Genomic DNA, 13,892 nt, shown 5'->3' with positions numbered 1-13,892 from the left:
ATAGAGCTGGCTTTAGCATGTCACATACTGAACAACAAAAAACAAAAAAGGAAAAACAAACAAAGGAACAACAAAAAACAAAAATGAATTGCACTCAATAACTTTCTTTCCTTAAAAGACAATTTTAGTGGAAAGGCACAACAAAAAGCATGGCTCCCAGGTTTAAAGATGATAGAAGGGAAAAGTTGAGGGTAAGAATGGAAATAACACCATCAAGAAAAAGTGCATCTGTCAGGATAAAATTAACATTGACAAGAAAATAATGTAGAATATCCTTTTCCTTATTATTCTGTATTTAATTCTGAAAGGCTAGAATCACTGAGTGTTAGATACTACCAAAAAAAGAAAAGCAATGGCTTGCAAATTGGGAGAGGGGCACATGGGGAGATATTTGGGATGCTGGAAGGGAAAATGGAGGGTGGATATATTTCATTGCACACTTATAAAAATTCTCAAAATTATTTTTTAAATAGTTTAGGAAAGCTTGTTGGATGTCAAGTGAAAATAAATTTACTCCTGGGCTTTAAAATATCATTTTTAAATTTAAAACACTTTATCACCGAAAGATACTTGTCCCTGCTATAGTTTGAACTGTGTCCCAAAGGTTCATGTGCTGGAAACTTAGATCTGGTGGGTTGTGTTGGATAAACAAGGTCATGAAGAGTGGGTCTTCTATGTCCTGTGACTAACGAGATGATGGTTGTTAGAACACTAGTCTACTTCAAATATGCTCCCCCTTCTGAGGTTTCCCAAGTTCTCTTTCTGCTTCTTTACCATCACAATTGAGCTGTGTTGTGACATAGCCTGGAGGATCCCCTGTTAGAACACTGGAACTGTCCTGTACATAGCCAACAGCTACCAGAATCATGAGACAAATTGTTTTGCAAATCTGTATACTATGTAACACATAATTTAATTTATAAATATATAAAAAAAATCTTCCAACTTCATTTGTAATAGCTTCTTCAAATGATTTTTAAGTTTTATATAGGCTGGGCGGTGGTGGCACATGCCTTTAATCCCAGCACTTGGGAGGTAGAGGCAGGTGGATTTCTGAGTTTGGGGGCAGCCTGGTATACAGAGTGAGTTCCAGGACAGGACAGGGCTACACAGAGAAACTCTGTCTCAAAAAACCAAAAAACAAAACAAACAAAACAAAAAAAGTTTTATATAAACTCTAAATAAAGATAATATAATTTTAATTTTAATATTACTATGTCAAAGACTTCAGTACTACCATGACTAGGTGGCAAATTTACAGATGCATTTTCAGTTCTCTTGATAAAACCTAATTTTTCACAATCATTTTTAGTATCTTTGAAATTTTTACACATTTTGGGTATTTTGAAAAACTAAAAATAAACAAGACTAGAATATATATCCTTGAAAATTCTAGGGTTTTACAGATTGAGATTCAGGTTAAAGATGACATTGACTGGATATATACAATCCTGTAGACTGGGCCTAATTACCTCTTAACCCTAACAAAGGGCAGTTTAAGAGTACAGCCAGTGGCTCACTCTTGAAACCCAAACACTTAAGACTGAGGTAAGAGGACAGATACAAGTTCAAAACCTGCCTGGGCTACATAGTGAATTCCAAAAAAGACCTGTCACCAAATACAAAGATCATGTGCAAAAATGCACATCAAGTACACTGTAATTCAAGAACATTCTACAAATATGTCATTATAAATGCAACATATCACTATTAATATTTTGCGCATGATTGTCTTCATTTTGTATAAAATAAATTTTATTACCAATCCCAGTGGTTATTTTTAATAACTCTAGTATAATTAGCATAATAAAACAAAGACTACCACTGTGCCAGCCTTAGCAACTTGGTAAAGCAAAGTGTATGCTTTATATGTAACATTTAAGATCCTCTATTAGGTATAAGACAATTCTTTGTTTAGTTTACTCTAGAGATTTATTTTATGAGTATTTTGCTGGTATGTATATATATGTACGTGCATTTGTATGTGCACCAACTGCATATCTATTGACCATGAAGATCACAAGAGGGTACTGGATACCCTGACACTGGAATTATGAGCCATTATGTGGGTAGTAACAACAAATGCTCTTAACTGCTGAGTCATCTCTCCAATCCCTTTAAAACAATATTTTAAAAGGGCAAACCACCCTAAGTATAGAAATTTTGTGAAGTTTCTCTGAGGTTTTAACATAGTAAAACTCAAAACTAGAACAAAAATTTATAGTAAAATGAACATTCTCTCTTGATGTTGAAGTACAAAAATAGAGCTTATGTGAAACAAAATGGAAATTCAATTATGGGAAACAAGAAACCAACTGGGCACTTAGTATAATTTACACAACAAAGAACAAATATATTCACTTACAGAGTTTATATTATTTAGTAATTTAGAATATTGCCACAAACCTTTTTCTGTAGTAAAAAAATGTATAGGACCTTTTGTACTTTTTAGCTATACAATCTTACTTCAAATTGATAAAATATCTCAAAATCTCTGGGAAATCAAAAAAGCAGGCTATGAATTTATTTAAGCAGATCCACAGAGTCTTCAAGTGGTGGTACAGTTCAGTATTTACAATGCACAAATAAAGTCAGCATGTTAAATTTTTCAATGAATGCTTCATCCTAGAAAGATTTCAACCATTCATGCACACAAACTCAGTTTGCTGTTATTTTAAGTTAAGATCGTCATGGAAATATTTCCATGTTAAGATAGTTATTTTTCCTGTCTTCTCCCTCTATAAGACAAAAGAAGGAGGGGTAACAAAGTTAATCTATTAAGTATGATCAATTATCTAGATATTAGGCAAGTGTGTAATATAGAGTCTCACCATGTAGCCTGAGCTGATCCTCAAATCCAAATACCTTGCTACACCTTTAAGTGTTAGGATTAGAGAATTTACCACCATACCCTGCAAAATGAAACTATCTTAAAACTATTAATTACATAATATAATTAATTAAATTACACCTGATGAGGGAAAAATTGCATCCACTATATATCAGGTACCTTATGAGTAGCTGAAAGAGTAAAGGGGTAGAAGCAGAATTTTCTTCTTCACCACATTGGTGAAAAAGTAAACGATTTCAAAATAGTGTTAGTATAAGAGTTAACTTCAGAAGTTAAGATAGTAACTAATAAAAAAGACCAGATTTCTAGCATAGTCAACAAGGAGAGTAGATGTTAAAAATTTAGAGAAATATGGTGGATTGGTCAGAAGACTAAAAGCAATTACTTATTTTGAGCATTTGTTGAACATAAGTAGTATGTCAGGCGCAAGGACATCAAGTGAGTAAAACAGTAGTAACATGTCATCTGACCACTATACCACGTGATATATTCAAGGACAGGACCTGTAAAATTAGAAATAACTTACTTTGAAAATGGTTACAAAAGCTAAATGGCTAATTCACTAAATTTACTAATTTATAAAAGTATGGTGATACATTCCTGTAATCTTAGTACTTGGGAAGTTGAGGTAAGAGAAAGACAAACTGGAGGAGAGAAAGTGGGAAGACTAAACTTTTTGATTCTACATGAATACAACTGTTTTGTAGTAGAGTTAGAGGATTGCCCAATTTAGCAAATACTACTCATGTAGATAGACATTAGTATTTTCAAAGTATCATATATACGGACACAAAAGTACAAAAAAAAATGTGATTCATGCATATGCAAATAGTTTAATATGTCCTAGCTTAAGACAGAGAGAAAGGTCTAAAAGGACTTACAAGGACCAGAAAACGGAAGATTCACTTTGTTGTACAATCAAAAGAAAGTTATTGAGTTTAAACACATGTACTTTTTTGAAGCTTATATACCCTTCTCAGAAAATAATTGCCATCTCTAAAATAATCCCATTCCCCAAGTGTCATAGCTAAATGGATCAAGGTAAATAAAGCCAATCAGATTTGCTCAAAACATTGGAAACCAATGTACAATATACACTGGGTCAGTTAGCCATGGGCTTACTTGGCATTTGAATTGGAAGGTCAAAGAGATAAAAGAACATGGAATCAAGAAAAAGAAGAAAAAGCCAGGCGGCGGTGGCGCATACCTTTAATCCCAGCACTTGGGAGGCAGAGGAAGGCGGATTTCTGAGTTCGAGGCCAGCCTGATTGGTCTACAGAGTGAGTTCCAGGACAGCCAGGGCTACACAGAGTAACCCTGTCTTGGGGGAAAAAAAAAGAAAGAAAAGAAAAAGAAGAAAAGAAGGGGAGCAGGGAAGGAAGGTAAAGAAGGTGTTCAGTTTCCTGTTTAGTAGTCTGGGGACCTTGTGTCTGTCTCTGATTCTGTCTCTCTGTCTCTGTCTCTGTCTCTCTCTCACATACACACACACACAAACCAGTTAGCCATAGGCTTGTGTAGGCTATAGAGAATGAAAAAGAACAGTAAGGAAAAACAATTTCTCCTTAAGATGCGGTAGAGATGAGGTACAGGGAGAGAAGGACAAGCTCAGAGTTTAAAGAGAAAAAGTTGAGTAGGTCTGCAATACAGCTTACCATACATCACTCAAGAGACAATGACAAGACAAGGAATTTCTTTATTACAAAGGAACAGGAATGGGTTGGACTTAAGGAAAATGTAAAGCTTAAGCTATAAATGGTGAATATTGTGGAAGTCAATAGACAAGTTTTTAGGGAATAAAATGATAAAGCACAAACTAATATTACAAGGAATAAATAAACAACAAGTAAGAATAACTTCAGGCATAATTCTTACATACCAGACTAGGTTCCTTAGGGAGACTGTCTCAAAAATAAGTTCTTACTAGAAAACACGAGTAAGTGTCCTTCAAACCCAGGAATTGGGTTCAAGAAGGAATTTCTTAGAAGAATTATGATAGAAGAAAAATGGACAAATTTAAATTTGTTAAAAATTAATAATTTTCACCATCAAAGGACACCAGAACAATTAGAAAAACTGCAAGCAGCAGGCGGATTTCTGAGTTCAAGCCCAGCCTGGAAGTGAGTTCCAGGACAGCCAGGACTATACAGAGAAACCCCTGGTTTTAGAAAAACCGAAAAGAAAGAAAGAAAGAAAGAAAGAAAGAAAGAAAGAAAGAAAGAAAGAAAGAAAGAAAGAAAGAAGAGAGAGAGAGAGAGAGAGATGAGAGAGAGAGAGAGAGAGAGAGAGAGAGAGAGAGAGGAGGGGGGAGGGGGAGGGGAGGGGAGGGGAAGGAAGGAAGGAAAGAAAAAAAGAAAGAAAGAAAGAAAGACAGACAGACAGACAGACAGAAAGAAAGAAAGAAAGAAAGAAAGAAAGAAAGAAAGAAAGAAAGAAAGAAAGAAAGAAAGAAAGAAAGAAAAAGAAAGAAAGAAAGATTGTGAGACTATTTGTTAGAGGGACAGCTCAGTGGTTAAGAGCACTAACTGTTCTTTCGAAGGTCCTAAGTTAGAATCCCAGCAACCACATGGTGGCTCACAACCATCTGTAATGAGATCTGATGCCCTCTTCTGGTGTGTCTGAAAACAGCTACAGTGTACTTACATATAATAATAAATAAATCTTTAACAAAAAAAAAAAAAGAAAGAAAGAAAGAAAAATTGCAGTTAGGATTCTGAGTTTACAAACGTTAGTTAGTAAATTGTGATAATGAATATCATTTTTTATTCAATATTAAATCTGACCAACTCCAGAAGTAAATGTGAATATGTGAATATGTGAATAACTGATTCAAAATGATATACTTCAGGTATACTATTCACTAAACATAAGTATTAAATATTAATGACAACAAATAACAATATTAAGTAATTTAAGAAAAATGGAATGGAGAGCTGAGTTGATAAAATACTCAAACACTTTTATTTGCTTGTTTTTACATTTACTCTAAGTCAACTAACATTTAAGTGCCTAGCATGTGTGACATGCTATGTATAAGATTTTATACAACTGCCTAGCGATTTTCATTTGGAAAGTTAACAAATCCAGATACAACCTATAGTGTTATGCTTTTTTTTTTAATCAAACCCGCAACAGATAATAACCACAAGCTTGCTTGTTGATCATAATGATTCTTAATATTTCCCAAAATAAAACTGTTCCTCTGAAACAATGCCCTAAACTCAAAGTAACAATTTAAAAACTGAGAAGATATTTACAATATGTAAATATTTAGCATAAAGACAATAAATCTTACAAATCAAAAAGAAAAAAGAACAAATTGGAAAGAAAAGAAAAGGAATTCAACTGAAGAAAACATAGAAACGTCTAGAAGACAAAAGAAATTCTCCAAGGGTGTTGGAGAGATGGCTCAGTGGATAAGAACTCTTGCTGCTCTTCCAGAGGACATGAATTTTGTCCCTAACATCCAAGTCAGAGGCTGACAACCATCTGTAACTTCAACTCCAGAGGAACCAAATGCTTCTCTCTGACCTCAGTCGGCACCTGCGTTCAAATGCATATACCCACAAACACACACACCTACACGATTAAAAATAATAAAAGTTAAGTTTTATAAGGGAAATATTCTCTAACATGAGAATCAGAAACACCAAGAGACAATGTATTATGGCCTTTTGACTTGTAAAAGTTAAAAATGACAATATCAAGTGTTGAGAAGGAACTTTAGTCGTATGCATTTGTTAACATGAGCACAACTTCATATAACTCCATTGGAAGTTCAGTATTGCCTCTTAATGCCAAAAGTCTCACACCTACACTGTAAAGCAGCAACTGAGCCTCTACATATACTTTTAGCTCTTTCACAGACATACATGGGAAACATGTAGAGACAGTCTATAATATCTTTACTCACAAATATGAAAAACAAAAAAATAAATTACTAACGAGTTAAATACTTAAAATATTCAACAATGAGATATATCCACTCAACTAAATACATAGCAGTTATACTGAATGACTACAATAATATACATGGATAAATTTATCTAATATAAGTGGAAACCCAAGATTATATGCAACACAATTATGTAAAAACTAAGGTAAGTGACCCATCTTTTAGGATTACACATTTTATAAACTTACACATGGGGAAGAGACTAACCCGCATTATTCTCGGTGATGACTATCTGGACCCAACAGGAGTTGAAGTTGGGGATCAAGGAGAGGAAAACAATATGTAGATACTGGAGGAGGCAAAGCGGTGGTCCATGAGTACTTGTTAAGACAGTTAATGATTCAGTAGTGTGTATGCCTGAAGCTTAATAAAAGAAAAAATTACATAGAATTTATTCAATGAAAACCCTGAAACAGCCAAAATAATCATCCTTTTGTAACTACAGGGCAGGAAAAACAAAAGGGCTAATGTATTAAAATGCATGCTACTTAGCACACTTTAGCAATGTAGGTGGCAAATATTCTACAGCCAAAAATAAATTCCAAAGTCTATCATAATTTCTTTCCAACAAATTAAAATGCCTATGTGCCCAGCCAGTAAACCTTTAACTAATTAGGCAAACAAAGTAGAGTTGCAAATCTTTTAAATGGATACACTTTATTATCAACCCAATGTAATTCTTGTGTATCAGTTCATCTTTATAATGCAGTAGTTTAGCAAGTGTGTATTGGGAATTATAAATAATCTACAGGTGACTGAAGGCAAAAGCGAAGACTGTAGGTTATATGCAGATACTATGCCATCTCACATACAAAACTTAAGCATCTAAGAATCCTGAGATCTAGAGTGGCAGGGAATAAATTCCCTATTGACTTCAAGGAACAATTGTATTTGTAATATCATCTACACATATCCTTTAGTAAAATGCAAATGCTATTATTGTTTGGGAAATGACAAGAAAATAAAGTTTCTGCATGCTCAGTACAGATGCAGTTGTTTTTTTTTTTTTTTTTAAAATAACTTATTTTGATTTTGACTATATGTGCATTGGTGTTTTGTCTACATATATATCTGAGAGTGTCAAACCCCCAGAGGTGGAGTTTGAGGTATCTGTGAGCTGCCACGTGGATGCTGGGAACTGAACCTGGACCCTTTGGAAGAGCAGCCAGTGCTCCACACCACTGAGCCATCTTTCCATTTCTTCACATAGACTCACATAGACACACAGACACCGCCACCTCCCCCCTCCTTCACACCCTTTTGAGATTAATAGTTTCTATGTAGCTCTGGCTTTCATAGACTTTACGTAGACCAGGTTGACCTCGAACTCACAGATCCCATCACTTGGGAGGCAGAGACATTTGGCTGAACCCATGAATGAAGAACCCAAGAATACAAAGGTTAACTGTAACTGCGTATAACAATAACTGTAATAAATTTCTCATAAAATGATCAAGACAGTCCTCATTATAGGTAACAAATGAACCTTCCTATTAATATTCCGAGCACGTTCTAAGTACCAACACTGAACTAGGCTGTGAACAAACTTAAAACTTAAACTATGAATAGTAACTTGAGAAATCAACCCATGTCTCACATCAGAAACAGTCACTGTGAAGCAAAGGTGGAGAAGGTGGTTTATATTGTTACTTTGTGGAATTGTGCCTCTATCATACACTACCAAATAAAGACCACTGCTCCTGATTCCAGTGGGATCTTAAAGTTTACATCAAAGTTACCGCTGATCAACAATTGGACCAATTTTTAGAAACCGACATACAAAAATACATAGCATTTATGAGTTCACAGAACTGAGACAACTTAGTCTAGGAAATACATAGATCAGAGTTCAAATTCAGATTTAACACTGTAACCACGGGAAATTTACTTAATATTCTTGTTTGTTAGCTGGTTGTTCTCCTGTTTCTTTTTATTTTTGAGGCAGCATCTTACTATTTAGCTCTGGCTAGCCTGGAACTAACTATAATAAACCAGGCAGGCCTTGAACTCAGAGCACTCTCTTTGCTTCTCCTTCTGAGTGCTGGAATTAGTTACATGTGCCACCATGCCTGACAACTTAATACTCATGAGGTTAGTTCCCTAATTCATAAAATAAAAGTAACATATCTTACCTTACTAGATCTTTGGAAATATCAAATAGATATAAAAGATACCTAAGAACAATATCTGATATGTAGCAATAATGCTATTTGCACTTTCATAAAACTCTCTACTAGTACGAATGCTATTTGTACTATTCTAGAAAAGAAAAAAAAAACATCTTGTCATGTTTAGATCCTTCAGCAGTTTTGGTAGATATTCAATTGACATTAACTGTAATTTAAGGGTAACTACCTACCATAACTTTTCTCTTGAATAAGTTTCCTTTACCCAAACAAACACTTTAGGAACTGATGAAGATGAATCACCAATATCAACATAATTATTTTAAATAGTTTCTTCTACTCAATATTTGCTTCTGTGTTCTCTAAAATTACTTCAATAGCCATTTGGAAATTCTTAACACTTTTCATTAATCCCAGTTTTCTTAGAAATAAAATTTAGGGTTTTTTTTGTTTTTGTTTTCCTCACAAAAGTAAGTTTCCTGTTATGAATCAAATAAAAACAATTTATAATACTATTATATAAAAGCTAGAAACTGTTTAAATTTTTAAACAGCCTATTTTTGTTTTTATTATAACAAATATTCTTCCTTAAGCCTTCAAGTCTCAGGCTAATAAAGTTAGTGAATACTCTATTAACACTTTCTTGTTTAATAAGCCTCCACCTTATTAGCAGAGTTAAAGAGTTAAAAACATTGCTCAGAGACACATTACAGTAAGAATGAAGACAAAATAATGTGTTTCAGGTTTACAAATTTGTTTTTCTAGAAGCAAAGGTTATTATCAAGTCAATTCTAGCTCTAGCAAAGTATTTCAAATTCTGCAACAGGGTTAAAAATAAAACTGAATGTATGTTTATAAGTAAATATTTCATTGAAATTATAATCAGTATCTGGAGTGAAACAGTATTCTTAAGACAAGATATGGTGAAGTAACAAGTGTTCAGCCATTAAATACAGCTTAAAATTGGCTACATGCTAAATACTTAGTGTGTTTACAGAAAATCATTAAGAACTAATTTTCCATCCAAATACATTCAAACAATAAGCTTTAAAAAAAATGACTCTCTGAATAAATTTTGGCAAGTATTAGGTCAATATAAATTTTCATGACTAAACAAAATAAGTGAAAAAATGAGGTGTATATTTATGATCATGTATTTTAAGTGATGATAGGGAACAATATAAATATTTTAGAAAACATAATAAACTTTAAATGCAGTAACTTTTATTAGAACTGAGAATACAACTGGTCAGTGGTAGTGCATGCCTGTAATCCCAGCACTTTGGGAGGCAGAGGCAGGCGGATTTCTGAGTTTGAGGCCTGCCTGGTCTACAGAGTGAGTTTCAGGACAGCCAGGACTATACAGAGAAACCCTGTCTCGGGGGAGAAAAAAATAAATAAAAAGACCTGAGAATACAATAAACAAAAAATGTCCTTGATATATAATGACAATGTAAAAGTTATTATTAAAGTACCATTTAATAAAACCTACTTTTCAGAGGAAGCTATACTTTTATTGTAAAACATAACTGCATTGGGTGTTCTTTTGTTTCCACTTTTTAAACTGTCATATTTAAAGGTTTTTTTTTCATTCTTTAACTGCTTGTTACTGCTAAAATTGACTTACTAACAAAAAGGTCCTAAATATAACTAATAACTAAATATAAATATAATAAAAAATGCTTTCAGTTACAATGCCAAAATAAGTGCCATCTATGCCAACCCCCAGAAAATACAAGAATACTACTTTATAATTCTAACACCACTGATAAAAAAAAAACTGCCATTTTAATGTCATTTTCTTCTATCAAAATCAACGTGTGCTTTTCATATTTCAAAATAAGACAATATATACTATTTCCAAAAAACTTAAGACCAAAAAGTATATGCTTACTTTTAGAAGCATGTAAGTTTTTCAGTAAGAATCAGTTAGCAAATGAGAGTTGTGAATAGCTGCTTACTGAAAGTTAACTGTAGTTAAGAGGTTATATTGACATTTTCAAATGACAGGAAATTCAACTTTACATTTCCAAAGGATTCCACAAGTGCAGTAGTGCACCCTGCTTAAGTCTCTAATTTTTGTTTAAGATCTAGCAAATATCATAGCAATGTGTTTAAACTTACATCTGATTGCCCAAATATACCAGGCTTATAATGGGATCTAGAAAGAAATACATTCAAAAATAAATTTACACATTGAAGCAATTAGTAATTTTATCGTCATAAAAGAAAAAAAATCAACCCTCTAATGAAGTTGCTAAAAAAAAAAAACCTGCCCAAACTTTTCCAAAAGAAATAAAAGTGTCTCCATTCTCATCTCTAATCTTTGAGTAGCCAAAATCTGAATATATTAAAACAAAACAATACAAGTTTAGAGACAAAATTTTAATCAAGATGTAAACATCTCTTGAATACTCAAAAGTAATGAAAAATAACCAACAGGTCTCCTACTCCATAAAGATCTCAAAACAAAAATCGTGCTTACTTCACCAAATATTTAGCTGGAAACAGGAAAGAATAATATTGCCTCGACACGGACTACATTAATTACGGGATCTACTTTGTTATCTTCTGCGGACATGTGCTGCCTAACGTTTTCACTTAATGAACTGTTCTCTGGCTTGTAAACAACTCCTGTAGCTATTTCTTGTGTCCAAACCAGAGGGAAAATGAAAGTCTGGGGTGCGGGGAAGCAGCATCAATATCCGAACTTCCGGACGTGAGCAGGGGGAGTCGTTGGAGAGACCACCTATCTCTCCTGGAGTTAAAAAGGAAAAGTGGGAAGAAAGACCCGGGCCGCAGAACGCGCTCCAGGCTCTCGGTCACCTGAAGGGGGCTGGCAGCGCAGGCCATCACTTCGCAGCGAGTCCTCCGGGGCTGGAGTTCTGGGGGCGCTCTTTGTGCGGTCCGAGGGGAAGGGGAGGGAACCGCCCACAGCCTGGGAGTCATTCAAAGGAGTTAGGGAGCGGGGTTGGGGGGGAGGGCGGGGCGGTGACACCGGGAGGGGACCCGGGCGAGCGAGCGAGCGAGCAAGCGAGCACACGGCCCCGCCCGCGGGGACAGGGTCCCTCCGCCCGGTGGCCTCCGAGAGCGCGTGGGAGACCGGGTCCCGGGGCGGAGAAGCCGCTCCGGTCCGACACCCCGCGAGTCTCCACACCTAGCGGGCCAGGGGCGCGCCGCGCAGCGTCCCCTACCCCGCGGCCGCCTTCCCCCGCGTCCCCCGGGCGGCGCTCCCGCAGGGCCGCGGCCCTTACCTGCAGCTCGGTGAGGAGGATCTCCCCCAGGTCGGGGTTGGACGCCATGGCGCTCCGCTCGGGACTCCGCACCTGAAGGCGGCCAGCGGCGCGGCCGAGGGAGAAGGCGGGACGGGAGCCGGGCGGGGGGTGAGGAGCGGAGAGAAAGCAGCAGCTAGGGAGTCATGGAGGCGCGGCCCGGTTGCAGGCGCGGCTCAGGCGGCCCGGCTCATGGAGAGCGGCGGGGAGCGAGGGCCTTCGGCGCGGCTCCCCCTCGCCGCCCGCCGCCGCCCGCCGGACTCGGTTCCCTCAGCCGCTCCCTCAGGGCGACGCCGGGAGCCGCCTCGGAGCTCTCGGTGCGGGGCGCAGCGGCCGCGGCGGCAGCTCCTCCTGTCGCACCATTTGGCTGTCACCGCGTCGCAAAAGCGGCCGCACTTGGCGGCTGCCGGCGCACGTGACGGCTGCGGCCGCCGCCCCCAGCTGGGCGGGCTCTGGGAAGACCGGGTTGGCGGGGACCCCGGGGCCTGGCGCGCGGCGGGGCGGAGCGGACTGTGGGCGGGCCGGGTTGACAAGGAGGCGAAAGGCCCGGGCTCGCGTCGCCGGGAGGCGGGAAGGAGAGCAGGCCACACCCACCGCGGCCGCGCTTAACGGCTCAGCGCGAACGCTAGGTCTGGCCTGCGGCCGCGGGTTGGGCCTACCTTCGGCCTGCCCTTCTCGGGGAGCCGCGTCCGGGCGCCAGCCCGCCCGCCCCGTGCTGCCCCTTCCTCCCTCTCTCCCTCCCTCACCGGCCGAACCGAGTCACCCTCTTGCCTTTTGCTCGCGCGACGTCGCCACCAGTGAGCTGCACCGCGAGCCAAACCGGCGCGGAAGAGGCGCTTTGGACAAGTGGGCGTGGTTAGAGCGCCAACAACTTTTCAGTGCAGCCGCCCACTGGCTGCCTTTTCCTCGAGCGCTACCCTGGCCTGTGTGGTTGGGGCGAGCCAACTACTGAGCTCAAAGTTGAATTAGGTCATTTGCTGATTTTTTTTTTTTTTAACTAAGTTTAATGGAAAGAGATGAGGCAGAATCATCGTTGGGAAGGACCCAGAGCCGAGTTTACTTGGGGAGGTATAAATGAGAGCTAACTACTTAGTAGCCTACCATAACTAGCTACTTAGTTGCATAGTCTACTTAGTAACATAGTGTAACTTGTGAAAAATTAGGCTACAAGTAACACTATGTATCACAAGTATCAACAGAGACTCTAAGCTGTAGCTTTTGTCTAATCAATGAGTGGACACTCCGTCTACGCTTCACTTGGGATTCTGAAGATTAAGTGCATATAGCTGGTTAAAAGCAATGTGGAGAAAGTGGTGGTGGCTCTTTAGGTGAGTATGAGGAGTTAAATGGCAGGATCCAGGTGGGGTGGCTACAAATCTGAGAAGCACTTTACCTTTCATGTGACATGGATGCAGGCTCCTGCAGATTTGTCTCGAGAGTCTCATGAAATCATTGAAAATCTAGAGTTCTATGACTCCAACTCACAATAGAGTGACATTTTTCCAGTCTGTACTTCCAAAGTTTTACTTTTTATATGTTTAATGAATAGCCTGGGTTGAAAAACAATAAAAAGCAATTAGTTACATAATCAACTTTAAAATGCGTTTAGTGGCTAAACACTGTTACTTCACCAAACCTTGTCTTAGAAATACTGTTTCACTCTAGATACTGATTATAGCTAAAGTGAAATA

At 38.1% G+C, this 13,892-nt stretch overlaps 1 protein-coding gene across 5 annotated transcripts in view; it reads right to left on the bottom strand.

Moving 5' to 3' along the window:
* Positions 1–13,050, bottom strand: part of Pkn2 (protein kinase N2) — a 101,502-nt gene extending 88,452 nt beyond the window's left edge. The window contains exon 1 of one of the 5 annotated variants that reach the window (XM_052179049.1): positions 12,973–13,050. Coding sequence is in view for 2 of the 5 variants with exons in the window: in XM_052179045.1 (XP_052035005.1) it covers positions 12,184–12,231 (48 nt within the window). In the remaining 3 variants the exon portion in view is untranslated. Of the gene's footprint in view, positions 1–7,010; positions 7,141–11,755; positions 11,780–12,183; positions 12,278–12,972 lie in introns of those variants that run through there. The other 4 variants (XM_052179047.1, XM_052179045.1, XM_052179044.1 and 1 more) reach the window with 4 other exon arrangements.
* Between the last annotated feature and the right edge of the window lie 842 nt (positions 13,051–13,892).

The sequence above is a fragment of the Apodemus sylvaticus genome, chromosome 4, assembly GCF_947179515.1.
Source record: "Apodemus sylvaticus chromosome 4, mApoSyl1.1, whole genome shotgun sequence".
Lineage (NCBI taxonomy): Eukaryota > Metazoa > Chordata > Mammalia > Rodentia > Muridae > Apodemus > Apodemus sylvaticus.
The sequence above is the reverse complement of the archived record's forward strand: the minus strand, read 5'-3'. Positions and strand labels throughout refer to the sequence as shown.